We start from the raw sequence: 18,201 nt of genomic DNA, 5'->3' as shown, positions 1-18,201 counted from the left end.
CCTTATTCAGTACTCAACTTTCACATGCATATGAGGCTATTGAAAAATGCCTTGGCTTGGGTTAGGCACACCTTAGTCCTCAAACTGATATTTTTGTTCTTGAACACTTTAAAGAGGTCTTGTGTGGCAGATGTGCCTCATGCAATAAGTCATTTGATTTCTTAACTACTGCTTCAATGAGTATTGATTGTGGATCTAAACAAAATGAAGCCTTTGACCACTTCACCTCCATTTATATGGATGTTCTTTGTTGGTCCAATGGTGAGGATTTTTTTCTTTCTTTCTTTCTTTACATTGAGATGCAAACCATACTGAAGGTTGTGGTTTTTGACCTTCATCAGTAAGTATTTTAAATCCATTTCACTTTCTGCAAGCAAGGTTATATGATCTGCATATCGCAGGTTGAGTCTTCCTCCAATCCTGATGCCATAGTCTTCATAGAACCCAACTTCTTGCATTATTTGCTCAGTGTACAGATAACTTTCACACAGAGTGTGAAAGAATACAATTCTAGCACACATCTTTTCTGATTTTAAGCCATTCATCACCCCCTTGTTCTGTTCAAATTACTGCTTTTTAGTCTATGTACAGGTTTCTCATGTTCCAGAGAAACATGAGAATGTTCCAGAATACTCATTCTTCACAATGTTGTCTAGAGCTTGTCATGACATAGTTGAAAGTCTTTGCATAGTGAATAAAGTACAGGTAAACATCTTTCTGGCATTCTCTGCTTTCAGCCAAGATCCATGTGTTGTAATCAATGATATCTCCTATTCCATGTCCATGTCCAAATCCAACTTCAACCCTGTCATTGTACTGTTGCCGCCATTTCAAAATTATCTTTAGAAAAATTTTACTATCTTGTGATATTAATGATATTGTCTGATGATTTCTATGTTCCATTGGGTCATGTCTCTAGAATAGACACAAATATGTCCATGTAGCTGTCTTCCAAATTTCTTGACATCGATGAATGACTGCCTTCAGTGCTGCATAAGTTTGTTGAAAAAATTCAGTTTGTATTCTATCAATTCCCAGAGCCTTGTTCTTTGCCAATGCCATCAGTATACCATCGACTTCTTCCTTCAGTGCCATTGGATCTTGATCATAGCTATCTCTTGAAATGATTGAACATCATCCATTTCTTTTTGGTACTATGACTATATTCCTTTCATCTTCATTTGATGCTTTCTGTATCATTAACTATTTTGCTCATAGAAACCTTCACTGTTGCAATATCTTGTCCATTGATGTTGTTGTTAAGTGCCATTGAGTTAGTTCTGACTCGTAGCAATCCTGTATAGGGTTTCTGAATAGCAACTGGTGAGTTTGAACCACCAATTTTGGGGTTCAAATTGACCTTGTGGTCCAATGCTTACCCTAGAGCTCCATGCCAGGACTCCATTTTGTCCTTTTGTTCTTATTGGTAAATACGGACAATAGTGACCCTATATACAGTTTCTGAGGAGCAGCTGGTGGGTTTGAACTGCCGACCTTGTGTATCACAGTCCAGTGTTGATCCTACAACACCACAACAGGATAGAAACCTTCAATATTGAATTTTTTTCTTCAATTATTTCAGCTTGAGAAATACTGAGCATGTTCTTCCCTCTTGGTTTTCTAATTCCAGGTTTTTGCACATTTCATTATAATGCTTGACTTTGTCTTCTTGAACAGTCCTTTGAAATTTTCTGTTCAACTCTTTTGTTTCCTCATTTTGTATTTGCTTTAGCATCTCTACACTGGAGAGCAAATTTCAGCGTCTCATCTGACATCCATTTTGATCTTTTACTTCTTTCTTTTCTTCTTAATGACCATTTGCTTTCTTTCTGTATGATATTCTTGATGTCATCCCACAACTCTTCTGGTCTTTGGGCATTACTGTCTAGTACATCACATCTGTTCTTTAGATGATTTCTAAGTTCAGATGGAGTTTTAATTTTCTGCAGCTTCAGCCTGAACTTGCATGTGACCAATTGATGGTCTGTTCCACAGTCTGACCTTGACCTGGTTCTGGCTGATGATATGGAGCTTCAGAGCTATGTCTTCCTATAAATATGTTGTTGTTGTTGTTGTTGTTAAGTGCCGTCGAGTCGGTTCCGACCCATAGCGACCCTGTACAGGGTTTCCGAGGGTGTAAATCTTTACGGGAGTAGAAAGCCTCATCTTTCTCCCGCGGAGCGGCTGGTAGTTTCGAACTGCTGGTCTTAAGGTTCGCAGCCTGATTCGTAACCACTACGCTACCAGAGCTCTCTCTTTATATCTATAAATATAGTCAGTTTTATTTCTGTGTATTCTACCTGATGAGATCCATGTCTTTTATGCTGTTTAAAAGAGGTATTTGAAAAAAATAAGTCTTTGGTCTTGCAAAGTTCTGTCATGTGATCTCCAGTATCATTTCTATTATATTTTCCAATTACTGAACCTTCCTCATTGCTTCCAACCTTTGCATTCCAATCATGAGTAATTATCAATACATGTTAATTGGATGTTTGATCACTTTCCAAATGAAGAAGAATTATTTTATTTCATTATCACTGACTTTAGTGATTAGTGTGTAAAATTGAATAATAGTGATATTAACTGGTCTTACTTGTAATATTCCTCTGATGGATATTATCCTATCAGAGACAGCATTATACTTCACGATAGATTTTGAAATTTCTTTTTTGAGGATGAATGTGATGCCATTCCTCTTCAATTTGTCATTTCTGGCATAGTAAATCATGATTGTCTGATTCAAAATGGCCAATACTAGTCCATTTCAACTCACTATTGCCTAAGTTATAAATCTTTATGCATTCCATTTCATTTTTGACAACTTCAAATTTTCCTAGATTCATACCTCATACATTCCGTATTCCAGTTACTAATGGGTGCTTACAGCTGTTTCTCCTCATTTTGAGTTATGCCCCATCAGCAAATGAAGGTCCTGAAAGCTTTACTTGTTCACATCTTCATGGTCAACTCTACTTTAAGGAGGTAGCTTTTCCCCAGTTGTATTTTGAGTGCCTTCCAACCTAAGGGGCTCATCTTCTGGTACTATATCTGACAATATTCTTCATCATGTTTCAATACTCAATATTCTGGTGCCACCTGAAAATGTTCCACTGCTATTTATAAGGTTTTCCATTGCTAAACATTCAGAAGTAATCCAACTCTCATTCTTCCTAGTCTGTCTTAGACTAGAAGCTCAGCTGAAACCTGTCCACCATGGTGTGCCCCGCAAACATTTAAAATACTGGTGGTATAGCCTCCAGCATCACAGCAACATGCAAGCCACCACAGTACAACAAACTGACATATAAGTGGTGGGTTATAGACCTAGATGAAGAATATGTTGAGAAAAAAATCTCTTTATGTTTTGATATTTTTGTTTTTAAAGTTTTCTATAATTTTGTGGCAATATTGTTTTGCTTACCCTCATACGATATACATAAGTGCATATGTACCCAGTCATAATGTAGAATATATTTCTCTCTGCAGGTCAATTTTTTTTTTAAACCCCTTGTTTTAAATGAAGGAAAGGCTTACTTAAAAACGTGATTTAATCTGAGATATTTTTGTTGTCTGCTATTAAGTCAGTTCTAATTCACATTGGCCTGGCATAAGATTTCTGAGGCTGTAAATCCTTTTGGCTGTAGAAAGTTCATCTTTCTCCTGTGGAGCAGCTGGTGGGTTTGTACCACCAAACATGCTGTTAACAGCCCAATGTACAACCCACTACAACTCCAGGGCTCCAAATGTGAGATCTTAGCTGAGAATATTTCACAAGGTAAGGAACAAACTGAGAGTGGGAGGAGAACCTTTCCTATGGGTACAAGGGGTGAAAGGTGGACAGTGCATGGAGGAAGGTCGTCTGTGGCTGCAGTAGAGGGGCAGGTGAAGAAGGGAAGAGTGATGAAATGTCATGAGCAGGAGGTACATGTATAGTCCAAATACACCGCCTTCAGATGGAACTCTGAATCACTCACTGGCTGTGTGTTTTGGAGATTCAGTAAGCTTATATTTAAAAAGAGGATAGTGACTACCTCAAAGGCTTGGCCTAATGATTAAATTCTCTTGTTTCCCTAATTCTAAAACACATACTTTTAGCACCAGTGTACTTTTAATGATGCAATTTGTCCCCTCCCCCATCACACACAATTATCTTGGGACAATTGCTTATTTTAAAACATATAAATAGGACGAATGAAATAACGAATGAAAAGTACTGCTTTCCTGCCATGGGGCAGCTCATTGTTGGAGAAGAGAATTTTAAAAGAAGACTGAAGTGCCTCCAAATTCTTGGTGTGGAAGAGCTTTCTTTATAAATCCTGGAAACTTTGTGACCATGTGAGGGTCGATCCAGGCAAAAGTGAGCTTGAATCAGGGACAAAGAAGAATGGGAGTGCCGGCCACTGCCCATTGTGACCTCCTTTCTTCTTTTCTTTAAAGCTTTTTATTGTGAATTGAGTGATGGTTAACAGAGCAGATGATCAATTTGACATTCAACAAATCATAGACTTCATTTCAACTCAGTTATTGCAGTCCCCTCCATGTAATGTCACTTAGGCCACTTCCTCCCTGTGATTCTTGTTTCCAGCCCTTCTGAATTCTGTCCTTAGGTAAATGCTTCCCTTTTGATCCTTAATTGTTGACCATTCTATGGTATGCATACCTCACTAATGTTGTTGCCTCCCCACCCCCCACCCCATATACTTATCTATCGCTTGACTAGAAAATGAACCACAAGTCCATGGTCAAAAGGTTCTTTCAGTCTCTTTCTAACCAATAAGCCTGGTCTTTTTTATAGTTTTGAGTTTTGTTTCACATTTTCTCCCACTCTATCCAAGACCTTCTAATGTGATCTCTTTCAGAGTAGCTGGTAGTGGTAGCCTGGCAACATCTAGCCCTTTTTGTCTCAGAGTCATGAAGTGTTACTCGCATGTTCCGTTGGTTTATTGGGCTGTTTCCAAAGCATCTTCAATTTTCATTCTTTTCTCCCCCTAGGGAGAGACTAATAGTTGTACTTTAGATGGTGATCCATGAGCTTTAAAGACCAGTTGCTACTCACCAAAGTATTATGCAGAACATTGTATTTGTGGACAATGTTATATGGACCTTTCTTGAAGGTCCAGCAGGCTTCATGTGTAGTCTGTCAAGTAGATCACATAAGGATGTTGATCTTTATCCCAGACTGCCAAAAAAACTTTTCTTTTATTTCTCTCTAAATAACAGAAGGACACCACTTTCAAAACAGAATAGAACAACCAGAAAGAAAGTTGACAAAGACACAGAGGAACTAAACAACACAATCAGCCAATTTGACCTAATACATGTGTACAGAGCATTCAACCCAACAACAGCACAATACACATTCTTTTCCAGTGCACATGGAACATTCTCCAGAATAGACCATGTGTTAGGTCACAAAATAAGCCTCCATAAATTTACAAACATCAAAAACTACAAAGCATCTTCTCAGACCACAATGCTATAAAATTAGAAATCAATAATAGGAAGACCAAGGAAATAAAGTCAAATACATGGAAACTGAATAACACCCTGCTTCAAAGCTACTGGGTAGTAGAAGTAATAAAACATGAATTTGCAAAGTTCCTAGAAACAAATGAGAATGAAAACACAACATACTAAAATCTTTGGGACATAGCAAAAGGAGTGTTCAGAGGACAATCTATTGCAATAAATGCACACATTCAAAAAGGAGAAAGAACCAAAATCAACACATTAACACAACATGTCCAATAACTAGAAACAGACCAGTAAGTAAACCTACAGTCAACAGAAATAATAAAGATTGGAGCAGAAATAAATGAGATAGAAAACAGAAAAACTATAGAAAGAATCAACAGAACAAGAAGCTGGTTCTTCAAAAGGATTAATAAAATCAACAAACCATTGGCAAACCTAACAAAAGAAAAAAGGGAAAAAGACACAAATAACACGCATAAGAAACCACATGGGCGATGTCACAACAGAACCAATAAAAACAGAAGGAGCTCTGGTAGCATAGTGGATTACAAGTTGGTCACAAGGTCAGCAGTTCAAATCTACCAGCCACTCCATGGGAGAAAGATGAAGCTTTCTGTTCCCATAAAAATTTGCCACCCCAGAAACTCTATGCAAGATCGCTATGACTCAGAACTAATTTGTCAGCACATAACCACCACCACCAAAAAACAGAAATAAAAGAGATTGTCAATCATATTAGTGAGTTCCTTAGCTCAAAGCACATCTTATAAGGAAGAGAGTGAGGGAAATGTTTAACTTCATTTTTTGCTGGTTGGACAATTCAAAATAAGTATAAACACACTCTTCAATAGAAAAAACTTTTTTCTCTTAAATTATGATGATTGATCAATTTAAGTGTTCTTGAAGATGGCTGTGTTGTCATTAAGTGTCATTGAGTCAGTTCCGACTCATAACAACCCTATGTACAACAGAATGAAACACCCCTCAGTCTTACGTCATCCTCACAATTGCTGCTATGCTTGAACCTATTGTTGCTGTTGTTTTGTCAATCCATCTCAGGGGTCTCCCTCTTTTTCACTGTCCTTCCACTTTACCAAGCATGAGTGGTCCCTCCTGATAATATGTCCAAAGTATGAGAGACAAAGTCTGGCCATCTTGGCTTCTAAGGAGAATTCTGGTTATTCTTCTCCAACACCATAACGTAAATGCATCAATTCTTCTATGGTCTTCCTTATTCATTGTCTGTGTTGTTGTTATTACTAAGTGCCATCGAGTCAGTTCTGACTCATAGCGAGTCTTAATAGGGTTTTTGAGGAACAGCTGGTGGGTTTGAACCTCTGACCTTCGGTTCGCAGTCCAGTGCTGATCCTACAGAGCCACACAGAAATCCATTCATTGGATGTAGTATTAGGTATCTAGAATTATAGCACATTATTTCTGGACCTTCTTAACAGATCACATGGTAACATGGAGGCAAAGTCATTCTGCCATTTGGTTACTTAGTTAGAAAGCAATCTCAAATTAAAATATATCCCAATTACTAAGTTCATAGCAGTGAAAACTTCTTGTTCACTAGGTCTATCACTCTAGTGAAGGCTGGTGAGGAAGGAACCAAATCTTTGTATACTGGCCACTCGATTTCTCTTTCCATGGACAGTTAGCGGTCTGTGGGATATCTTCGCAATCCTTACTCAGGGAATTCAGTTAGAGGTCCGTTGTTGGTTCCAACTCATAGTGACCCTGTATAGGGTTTCCAAGGAGTGGCTGGTCAGCTTGAACTACTGACGTTGTGGTTCAAGCCGACCCTGTGGTCCAGTGTTTATCTAACAGCGCCACACCCAGATTTATAGGATGGCAAAATAAAATGTTACTTATAGAAACTTTGGCCATCTGGATTTAGTAAACTATTTTGTAAAAGCTAATATTGACTTGATATTCTCTAACCTGCCAGAAGATCAAATTATTCCAGAATGCCAGCTGACAAATAAATCCGTCATGGAAGAAATACAGCCAGAATGCTTCTCGGACTCTAGAATGCAAGACTTCATCTCTTGTACTTTGGACATGTTGTCAGGAAGGACCAGTCCCTGGAGAAGGACATCATGTTTTGTAAAATGGAAGGTCAGCATAAAAGAGGAATATCCTCGACAAGATGAATTAACACAGTGGCAGCAACAATGAGCTCAAACAAAACAATTGTGAGGATGGCACAGGATGAGGCAATAATTTATTTTGTTGTTCTTAGGGATCACTATGAGTCAGAGTTGACTCAGCAACACCAAACAACAACATTCTCTAACCTAAAGATTGGTAGTTCAAACCCACTCAGCTACTCCATAGGAGAGTGTTCTGGTGATCTGCTTTTGTAAAGATTGCAGCCACGAGATGTGGTTCCTTACTTTGGAAGCTTAGGGTCATGGTTTCATGAGACGTTCTAGTTAATTGGCCTAATAGCATGTGTAGTGCTTCTGTTTTACCTTGTAGTTCATTGTGTACATCTGGGGTCTTAAAAACTTGTAAGCAGCCATCCAAGACACAGCAGTTGTCCATCCAAGACACAGCAGTTGTTCTCTATGTGCCTGAAGCAATAGAGGAAAAAGAAGAGTCAGGAATAGGAGGATATGAAACATTTAGTAAATTGTTTTCTTGAATAACTGCCTCTTTTGCCATGAGAGTTGAAGAACTTGATGGTCCCCAGAAGCTATCATTACTGAACATTTTGATCAAAGAATCTATGGAAGAATTCTGATCAAAAAGGGGAAAATACAGAACAGAATTTCAAATTCTAATGGAATCCAGACTTTCTGGATCCACGAGTACTGGGTGTACCCCTGAAGCTATTGCCTAATAGATTAACTTACCTAGTAAGAAAGGTCTACCTTGAGCATTATGCTTTTTTAAGAACTCTGTATATGGAATCAAAATGACAAAAGCAACTAGAAAGATTAGATAGGAACCTTAGTGTACAATGAGTTTATGTTAATAGTGAAGGAACAATTCAGAAAAGGAGGGTGAGAATGATTGTACAACATGAAGAATGTAGTCAATGTCACTGAATTGTACATGTAGAAATAGTTGAATTGATGTATAATGGAGCTTCAAAAAGTGCATGGAAAAATTCCATTGTCTTTTTATTCTAGTTTCCCATAAGCTTTTTGAAACACCTTGGTATGTTTTGCTATGTATATTCTCAACAACAGCAACAAAAAAGATTACAGCCAAAAGAACTGTATGAGGCAGTTCTCTCTTGTCACATGATCACTGATTTGAAAACTATTGGACAGTACCTAACAGCAATTCTTAATTTACAGCCTGCTGTAATATGGTGGTTGGTGGTTATATGCCATGGAGTCAGTTCCGACTCATAGTGACCCTGTACAGGGTTTCCAAGGCTGTAAATCTTTATGGGATTTACAGCCTCATCTTTCTCCTGCAGAACAGCTGGTAGTTTCAAATTGCTGACCTTGAGGTTCACAGCCTGATTCATAACCACTATGCCACCAGAGCTCCCTGCTCTAATATAGAACTAAATTAAAAAAAAAAAAAAAATTTAGAGGAAAACTATTTCTGTACATTAAAGCACAGAATAGTTAGGACCCAACAGTATTTCCTATAATAAGATTTTCTGCTCTCGCAAACCCTTGGAAACCCTATATACGGCCACTATGAGTTGGCCAATCAACGGCACTTAAAACAACAGCAATGGTTTTCCAACGACATAGTAGCATATACTGAAGATACATCAAGTGTCTCCATGCCATCAAGTTGATTCCAATTCATAACAATGCTATAGGACAGAGTAGAACTGCGCCATAGAGTTTCCAATGTTTTAATCTTTATGAAAGCAGACTGCCATATCTTTCTCCCACAGAGCTGGTGGGTTGGAACTGCAGAACTTTTTGGCTAGCACCTGAGTGCTGCAACCACTACATGTCCCTTTCTACCAAGTGTGAAATATCTAATTTTACAGATCTTGTAATCAAGCCATCCATTTCAGACTATTATTTTAAAGAAATAGGATAATCCGATAAGTTTTGATATATAGAAGTTTCACCTAAGTTAAAGTAGAAGGAATTTTTTAAAAAGGCTCAGGATCTATCTGCAATTAAGAAGCATGACAAATGACATAGATGGCCAAGTGGTACTCTTTGATATTAGAAAGTAACTGTACTTGAAAATAACTTTATAATTGAATAAGGGTACATTAGGAAAATATGATTCAGAACCAATATTATAGTAATTAGATAAAGGAAGCATAAATGAAATAACTGCAGGAAGAATATTTCCATAGAGATTATAAATGAGATTCTGGTGGAGCAGAAAAGGCCTTTAATTGTAATTTAGTGTGCACTATAGAATTATCAGCTCAGTGTGTTACTTCATCATATAAAAGGATATCTGATCATTTTCCCTAATAGGCACATGACAGCTCTTCATATTCTTTCATTACAGTTGATTAAGTGTAAAAACAGTAGATATTCCTTTGTTGGAAAAAGAGTTGAAATCTTTTTACAAAGACAGCACAAAGCAGTTGCATTTCCATAGCAGCTGATCCCCAAAGTCTATTATTTAAGAAGTCTAAGGCATTTTAAGTGACAGCTTAAAGAACTCTTCACTGTACTTTTTTTTCAGTCTTCCACTGTGTAGTCTCCCCATTTTTACTCATGAAACATCTGTGGAGCCGTATCCTCATTATGTCAGCTGTCACTTGTGATATCTACTGCATCACACAAACAAAGCCACAATAATGGGGGAGTTACTGCCCCAGGAATCCTGGTGTGGTGCTGTGGGTTAATGCGCCAGACTGCAAAGTCGTTTGAACTTCAAGATCGGTGGTTCAAGCTCACCAGCTGCTCCTCGGAAACCCTATACAGAGTCACTATGGGTCAGAACCGACTGGACAGCACTTAACAACAACAACAACTGCCCCACGAAAAGCCTTCTGGGCCTTTTCAGAAGTTCTTAAAAACAGGAAGATAAGCTTGATTCCTAGATAAGTTATCCTGGGGATGTGAGAATCATTCTCCTCCCTGACTCTACATCCTCCCCAATGGTATTATTTGCTAGGGCTGCTGTAACGGAAGTATCACAAGTGGGCTTTAAAGACCAGATGCCATTGTTCAGGAGGTGAAAGTCTGAATTCAGGGCACTGGCTCTTGGGGAAGGCTCATTCTGTTGGTTCTTGGGAAGATATTTGTCAGCTTCCATAATACCGGCATTCCTCCATTCCTTGGATATCTCTATATGAGTCCTAATTTGTGTTTGCTTCTCTCTGCATCTAATCTATGATTTTTATATCTCAAAAGTTATTAGGTTTTAGGCACAACCTACATTGATTCAGACTCCTTAATATAACACAGAAAACACTCTTCCTAAATGGAATTACATCCACAGGTATAAAACAAAACAAAACAAAAAAACTAATATTCACAGATAGAAATCCATCACCATTAATTCCATTCCAATACATAGCAATCCTATAGGACAAGTTGAACTACTTCACAGAGTTTCCAAGGAAGTAATATTTATGGAAGCAGACTGCCATATCTTCCACTGGTGGAGCAGCTGCTGAATTTGAACTGCCAGCTATTTAGTTAGCAACTAAGCACTTAACCACTGCACCATCATAGGCATAAGGATTAGGATTCTAACACATATTTTAAGAGGACACATGCAATCAATAACACTTCTACTCATGGTGTTATTCACTGGTATTAAGTCAAGAATTTCTAGACAGTGCATCATCACAGCCACATATGTGAAGACAAGTTTGAACGTTCAGGAAAGTGCTTCTTCCTTGTAGACCTGTCCTTTCAGTTGTTTCTATCCCATGCTCCTTTAGTTTCCTGAGTATTATATAGTGCTAGTGGGAGTCCTGATGTGGTGCTGGATAAGCCCTGGACTGCTAACCACAAAGTCTTTGGCTCAAATCTACCAGCCACTCCTTGGAAACCCTATAGAGGATCACTATGATTCGGAACTGACTCAACAGCACTTTAACAACAGCAACAATAGTGAAGAAGAAGAAGAGGGATTGTTAATACCTATGTGGGTTGGAGGCTCCTGAGTTTTGTAATTACTGTACTGACTTCTAATTGTGGCTCCTACACAAGACCCCTGGAGCCAGAAGCATATCAGAAGGCAAGTATGACTTGTGCCCTGGGCACTGCTTGAAGGAGTTGCCACTAAGCAGTTTCTATTAATCACCACAGTTTCCTTGGGCAGCTATAAAAGATCATTGAGCAAATTAAAACTAATACTTTGTTATTTGAGAGCCTCCATGGCAAGGAAGACTGTGTGATCTTGCTCTGCTGAGTGCAGAAAGAGAAGAAATTGAAATAATAATAATAATAACAACTTTGAGCATATCATACATCAATTTTCATCATGGAAAGCAAGGAAGGTAAAGTTGTAATTTTCATGTAATGTCAAATGTGTCAAGTAAAAGATTGACAAATTTGGCTTGTATTTTGATCTGATATTATGGTAAATTTATCTAAAAGATGGGTGTCAGATATTTGGACAGGACTGAAATATCAGTGCCTGCCATAGGCACTATTTTCTGTAGATATACCTCTATTCTGTAGCAGAGTGTTGGAATGATACTAATTTCTTCATAGGTTCTTAAAATCATGATTTACTTCATTAGCTTCAAATCAGCAACCAAAAAGAAGGAAGAGACCTCACCATATCTATCAACAACACCCCAGGAGAGATACTTTTATGGATGTTCCCTTATTTAATTCTTAAAATAGCCCAGTAAGATAGCATTTCCCTTGCCTGCTTTATAGGTAGAAAATTAGCAATAACCTGCTTGAGGCCATCCAACTGAGTACTAATAGAAGCCAGTAAGATTCAACTTTAAAAAAATAAGTAAAAAGCCCACTGCTGTCAAATCAATAGTGACTCATAATGACCCTGTAGAACAGATATGACAGAGTAGAATTGCCCCATAAGGTTTCCAAGGCTGAAATCATTACAGAAACCGTATGTCACAGAGTGACGGATGGCTTCCAAGTGACTTGCAGATTCAAACCATGGATCTTTTCTTCAGCAACTGAGCACTTAACCACTGTGCCATCAGAGTTTAAGATTCAGTTTTCTACTGACTTCCTTTTCTCTCTCCCTTTTTTTTTTTTTTTTTTTCCCCATTCCACTATATCCTGATTATATCTTGGCGCAGTAACAAACATCCTTCCTGGGATATTAATGGTGAGGAAACAGTGGAATGGGAGATGGGGGGGGGGGGGGGGGGGGGGGGGGGGGGGGAGTGGGAGTGGCGGGGAATGAGCAAAGAGAATCAGAAATAGAAAGCTGAAACCATGAACCATGAACTCAGGGAAGACAAAATAACTGCTTTTTGTCAGATACTTGACAAACAAAAGATTCCTTAAAATGTCTTTGGGGCAGCGGTGGGGGAGCGCCTTATGTGAAATGAAAAGAATGCAAACAGTTTAACAAAAGTCTGTCTTCCTCTCAGGGAGGGGTGCTGCATGCTGCAGATAGAAAAGTTTTTCTGCCACTCTGCTATTCATATCACATATAATGCAAGGGCAAAGTCGCAGTCTGACCTTGGGGATAAGGTGTTTGAAACTGGCTAATGAGGCATGCCATAAGCACTGAAAAGAAAGTATAACAGACAACCCCCAAATAATTGGAATTAATATCCACAGCAACATACCATAGTAGAGCAAACAAAGTTATTATCAGAGAGTCAAATTAGACCTTGATGCTGCTCCTCCACAGTTAGTCTTAGCACATGGGTGGAGCTCACTGCAGATGTTTGAGTGGGCAAATGTATGAATGTCAGAATGCACAGACTTAATCCTTAAGATGTTGTCCATTTATGGTCTTTCTACTAACAAATCTTCAGAGGCATCTGAAAATTCTGAAGTAAAATAAAACAAATGTTCAGTTAAACATAAGCATTCCTGTAGGCCTTTCAGGCCATTAGCTTCTTCCCAAATGAATGTACTCTTTCTAAAGAAAGACATCAGTCAAGATGTTAGTGCTAATTAGTCTAACTGAAGGCAAGTTTTTGCAGAAAGGTGGATGGATGAATGGAAGGATACGTGGGTGAATGGATGGATTATAATCATAAAAGGAGTTGATTAGTGACAGTAGATACTAAAACATTGAAACAATGATCATTATCTTTGGTTAAGTAGAAGTTCCTTGAATATTCTTTACTAACACAAATTCACCATGGTGGAACATCAACATTAGTTGTCATCATTTCATGGACTATGGCAGTGTTGATAAGATATTTATATTTGATAAAGTTCCAGATATTTACCACAGAGAAAGAGAGAGTTTATAGTCAGCCTTCTTCCAGAAGAACTTTAAAATGGGAGTGGGTATAAAGATAACTTTGCCACCCTGTAGACTTCATTGTTGTTCCTTTCAGGAAGATCTCCAATACTTGGCTCAGCACTGGCTGGTTCACGATGGCAATTGCACTGGAGCTGTGTGACAGGATCAATGTTTATGGAATGGTACCCCCAGACTTCTGCAGGTAGGATTTACACTGCAAGTGTAAGTCATTAGTGGTGGTGTGCAGGATTTATAAATATTTGATTCCTAATATCAACCACAAAACATGCTTAACTGTCTTTTTGAAGCAATTAATTAACATGTCCCAAGATCTGGTTCTAGTAACAACAAACATCATTTAATTATGTGATATAAAATATTGAAAGTTTTTATTTGTACTGCTGGAGAATTAATCCATCTTGTGGGCTTCATTTATCCTCTGAATATTTAACAGTCAAAAGTAATGTAGTAATTGGCATAATATTAACAATATTATTAAAAGCATTAAGAAATATTAGTTTTCTTCTTATTTGACAGGAATATGGTGATTTTTCATGCATTAAAGAGGGCATATCTTTGATGGTGGGGTCTGTTTTATAAAATTAAAATATTCCTCTGAGCATCTTTCCCTTGCCACAACAGCAGGCTCAGAGCTTCTAAGGCCAAGAGGACAGGAATATGCAATATTTTACAAGGAATATGCACACATCTTTGTTTCTACCTACAGTTACCTCCTGATGTGTTTCCTGGCAGAATTTGGTGGGTACCACCAGACACTGAGAAATATTTGAGTTCTGATTTGTGAAAGTTCACTTGAAAACACACCTATAACATAAAGTAGTGACATCAGTACGTTCAGAAAGTGTCCTGGTTTTCTGAAAAGACTGATGGCCTGCAATTGGCCTCAGTCCTGATCTTTATGTGATAATACCAACAGTGGAAGGTATTTTAAGTTCGTTTGTTAAAATTTGTGTTTGCTTATACTTTTGCTTCTTATAAATATGACAACTTCTTGAAGGCAAAAGCTACAATTTGAGGTGTGAATCCTAAATTAGAAAGAGTACTTAATCATGTTATTACCATTTTATCACTCTTCTACTCTTTTAAACCCAAAGACCCGACAGTAGTGATGGTGGTGGTGGTTGTGTGCCACTGAGTCGGTTTCAATTCATAGCAGCCCTGTATAGGGTTTCTGAAGCTGTAAATCTTTATGGGAGCAGAAAGCCTCATCTTTCTCCCACGGAGTGGCTGGTAGATTCAAACTGTTGGCCTGGGGTTAGCAGTTCAGGTCATAATCCACTACACTACCAGCGTTCCATACAAGTTCATCTATAAGAGTCAAGTCACAAAGGAGAAGATAATATGTGGATAAAGCAAGACTTTGACATCTGTCTTGACTCACTCATCACCACTTGTGAGAAAATGTAGTGTGCCATCTGGAACCAGATGGCACAGGTTCAAAGCTGGGCCTGGTCATTTACTAATTATGTGACCTTGAGCAAGTTGCTTATTCTATGTCTCAGTTTTTTTCATCTTTAAAAATGAAATTGATGATTAACCATGCTTCATAGGTATATTAAATGGTTTAATACATGCTAAATGCTTGGAATAGTACCTGACACATGACAAGCATGTAATGAAGTTAGCTTGGATTTTCACCCTGTTCCTCATTAATTATTTCTCTGATCTTATTTTCCTGTTTAATAATCCACATGTAAAAAAGTATGTAAGAGAATGTCATAGTTAACCAGTACTGCTATAACAGAAATGCCACAAATGAGTGACTTGAGTCAACAGAAATTTATTTTCTCATACTTCAGGAAGCTAGAAGTCCTAGTTTGGGATGCCAGGAGGCTTTAGTTCAATGTTGCCTCTAGAGGAAGGTCCTTGTCTCTTCTGAACTTCTGCTTCTGGGAGATCCAGGAAACCATGCCCCACACATGGAAACCAATAAGGTCCTACTTCCTCTGCTGTTTCCAACAGTTACGACTTTTGAGCTGCTCCAGGGATAAAACTATTCTTTTCTTGGTGGTCAACAGATGTAACTCCTTTATTCCCTGTGAGAAACATTGTCTATACTCTGGACACTGCCTGGGTCCCTCTTGGACACTAGCGGGCCAATATAAGCCCCTGACTCAGACCTTTACCCCAGTGGGTCTCTGGAGGGAGAACTGGGGCGGACCGCCTTATCCCGTATGAGGTCACCAATGAGTTTCATGAGTGCTTAGCAACAAATTATCAACAAATCCAATCTATACTCATTTTAGCAAGAGTGAGGCTTTTTTATTTGATTTTGCAAAATCATGCACCAAACCCAGAAGATATGCTATAAGGCCGGTCAGCAAAATAATTTATCTCCTGTTTAGAGAAGGTGCCTCCCCATCCCCTCATTGACTGAGTACTGAGTACTGTGGGGTGAACAATCTTTCCCTGGATGTCACCTAGTGCCTTGATGATTGTGTTCTTATTTAAAGTTCCTAGTCTGCCAAACAAGTTTCTTTCCCTTCCCCCAAGAGCTTTTATTGTTACACTAGCCTGCAACTTCCTGGATACCCCCCTCACTTCCATTCCTCAAGATGGACCACCCTAAGAGTTATTTCTCACATTCCTGTCTATAGAATTCCAAGAGATGGACAGCATTGTTTGATTCTTTCTCTGCCCACTTCTGGTTTGGTAGTCTATAGTTTGATACTTGGTTAGATCCCTCAGTCCCAGGTTTAACCTGTTTAGCAAAAGATTGTATAGCCACAGCCTTTCCTTGGTGAACTTTTAGGACATGTATCTTAGTTTGCACAACAGAATTTTCAAAATTGTGAAGCTCTGTTTCATTTTGTACAGTTCATTTCCTCTTGCATTTTACTGTAAGTAGCAAGCAGAAACCATGCTGCCCCTTTAAAATTTTTGCTTAGCTATCTCATCAGCCAGATATCCTACTTCATCACTTAAAAGTTCTACCTTCCAACAAACATCTGAACATAATTCAGACAAGTTCCCTGCTACTACATAAAAAACGTAACTCTTCCTCCATTGTCCACGCACATGTTCATCACTTTCTTTTAAAGCTTTACAAAAACCACATTTAATGTTCACATTTTTAGCAACATTCTGTTGCTGACACCATATGTGAGATGATCAAGACTTTCTTTACAGCTATTCTCACTTTCTTCTGAGCTGTTGCCAGAATTGTCCTGAGTCCACAATTCTACCAACAGTCCCTTCAGGGCAATCTAGGCTTTTAAAATTAAATCATCAAGTCCATTCCAACTCATAAAGACCCGACAGGGCAGAGTAGAACTGCTCCCTAGGGTTTCTAAGGATGTATATCTTCATAGGAGCAAAAAGCCTCATCTTTCTCCCACGGAGTAGCTGATGGGTTCAGATTGCAGACCAGATGGTTAGCAATTGAACACATAAGCCACTAAATCACCAGGGCACCTTAAAATTTTTCCAGCCTTCTTCACCTATCCATCACCCCAATGCCAAAATCACTACCACATAGTAGGTATTTTTCAGAGCAGTATCCCACTCTTCTGGTACCAACTTCTCTTAATTATCTAGTTCTGCTATAATAGAAAATACTATCGTTGGATGTTTTTAACAAACACATTTATTTTCTAACTGTCTAGGAGGCTAGGAACCTGAATTCAAGGTGCTGATTCTAGGGGAAGGCTTTCCTTTTCTGTCAGTTTTGGAGAATGCTTCTTGTCTCTTCTGAGTTCCTGGGCAACATTCATTGTGGTTGGCACCTGTCTTCCCCCATCTCTTCTTCTATCTTGAGTTTAATCTCTTCTAGATCCCAAAAGAGATTGATTTAAAACACACCATACAGTAATCCTAGCTCAGTAGCATAACAAGACAAGTCATTGCCAAATGGGATTAAAACCATTGGCATAGAGATCAGTATTTGTAACACATATTTGGGGGGATATAATTAAATCCATAACAGATGGGATTAAAAAATCCAATTGCCTTCTCAAATCAACAGACTAACAAAGGCAATGGGAAAAGCACTTGTGGGCATGCAAAGAGCTGTCAAAGTTGATGACTTTACAACTAGTATAATTATATAATATTGCCATTAGGATGCCAAACAGAAAAAGCATGAATAAATTGAAATGTTAATGACTTAGAGTGTTCAAGGAAATATTCCATTTATTATAGAAAACAAATGAAAGGCAAGTTAAGATGTCATTTCTCTTACTCAGTGTTAGTTCATCATGACTTCATGTACAGTAGGATGGAAACAGTTTATAGAATGATGCTCACAAGGAAATCAAGATAATGTCAATGCACTAAATGTTATGGCCAGCTCTGGGTTTCTGTTCAGATCTTACCATCCCAAGTTATTGATTACTTTTCTCACCAGACACTCTTAGCAAGAAATCTTCAGGAGAACAAACAAGATGGCGGATC

General features: G+C 38.4%; 1 protein-coding gene across 1 annotated transcript in view; it reads left to right on the top strand.

Annotated features, from left to right (window-relative positions):
* Nucleotides 1-18,201, top strand: part of ST6GALNAC5 (ST6 (alpha-N-acetyl-neuraminyl-2,3-beta-galactosyl-1,3)-N-acetylgalactosaminide alpha-2,6-sialyltransferase 5) — a 321,400-nt gene that overhangs the window by 274,325 nt on the left and 28,874 nt on the right. Inside the window, exon 4 of the mRNA XM_006831025.1 lies at nucleotides 13,883-13,990. Coding sequence (XP_006831088.1) covers nucleotides 13,883-13,990 — 108 coding nt within the window. The remainder of the gene's footprint in view (nucleotides 1-13,882; nucleotides 13,991-18,201) is intronic.

This window comes from Chrysochloris asiatica, unplaced genomic scaffold (genome assembly GCF_000296735.1).
Source record: "Chrysochloris asiatica unplaced genomic scaffold, ChrAsi1.0 scaffold00002, whole genome shotgun sequence".
NCBI classification, from domain to species: Eukaryota; Metazoa; Chordata; class Mammalia; order Afrosoricida; family Chrysochloridae; genus Chrysochloris; species Chrysochloris asiatica.
This window is presented reverse-complemented; position numbering and strand designations above follow the sequence as displayed.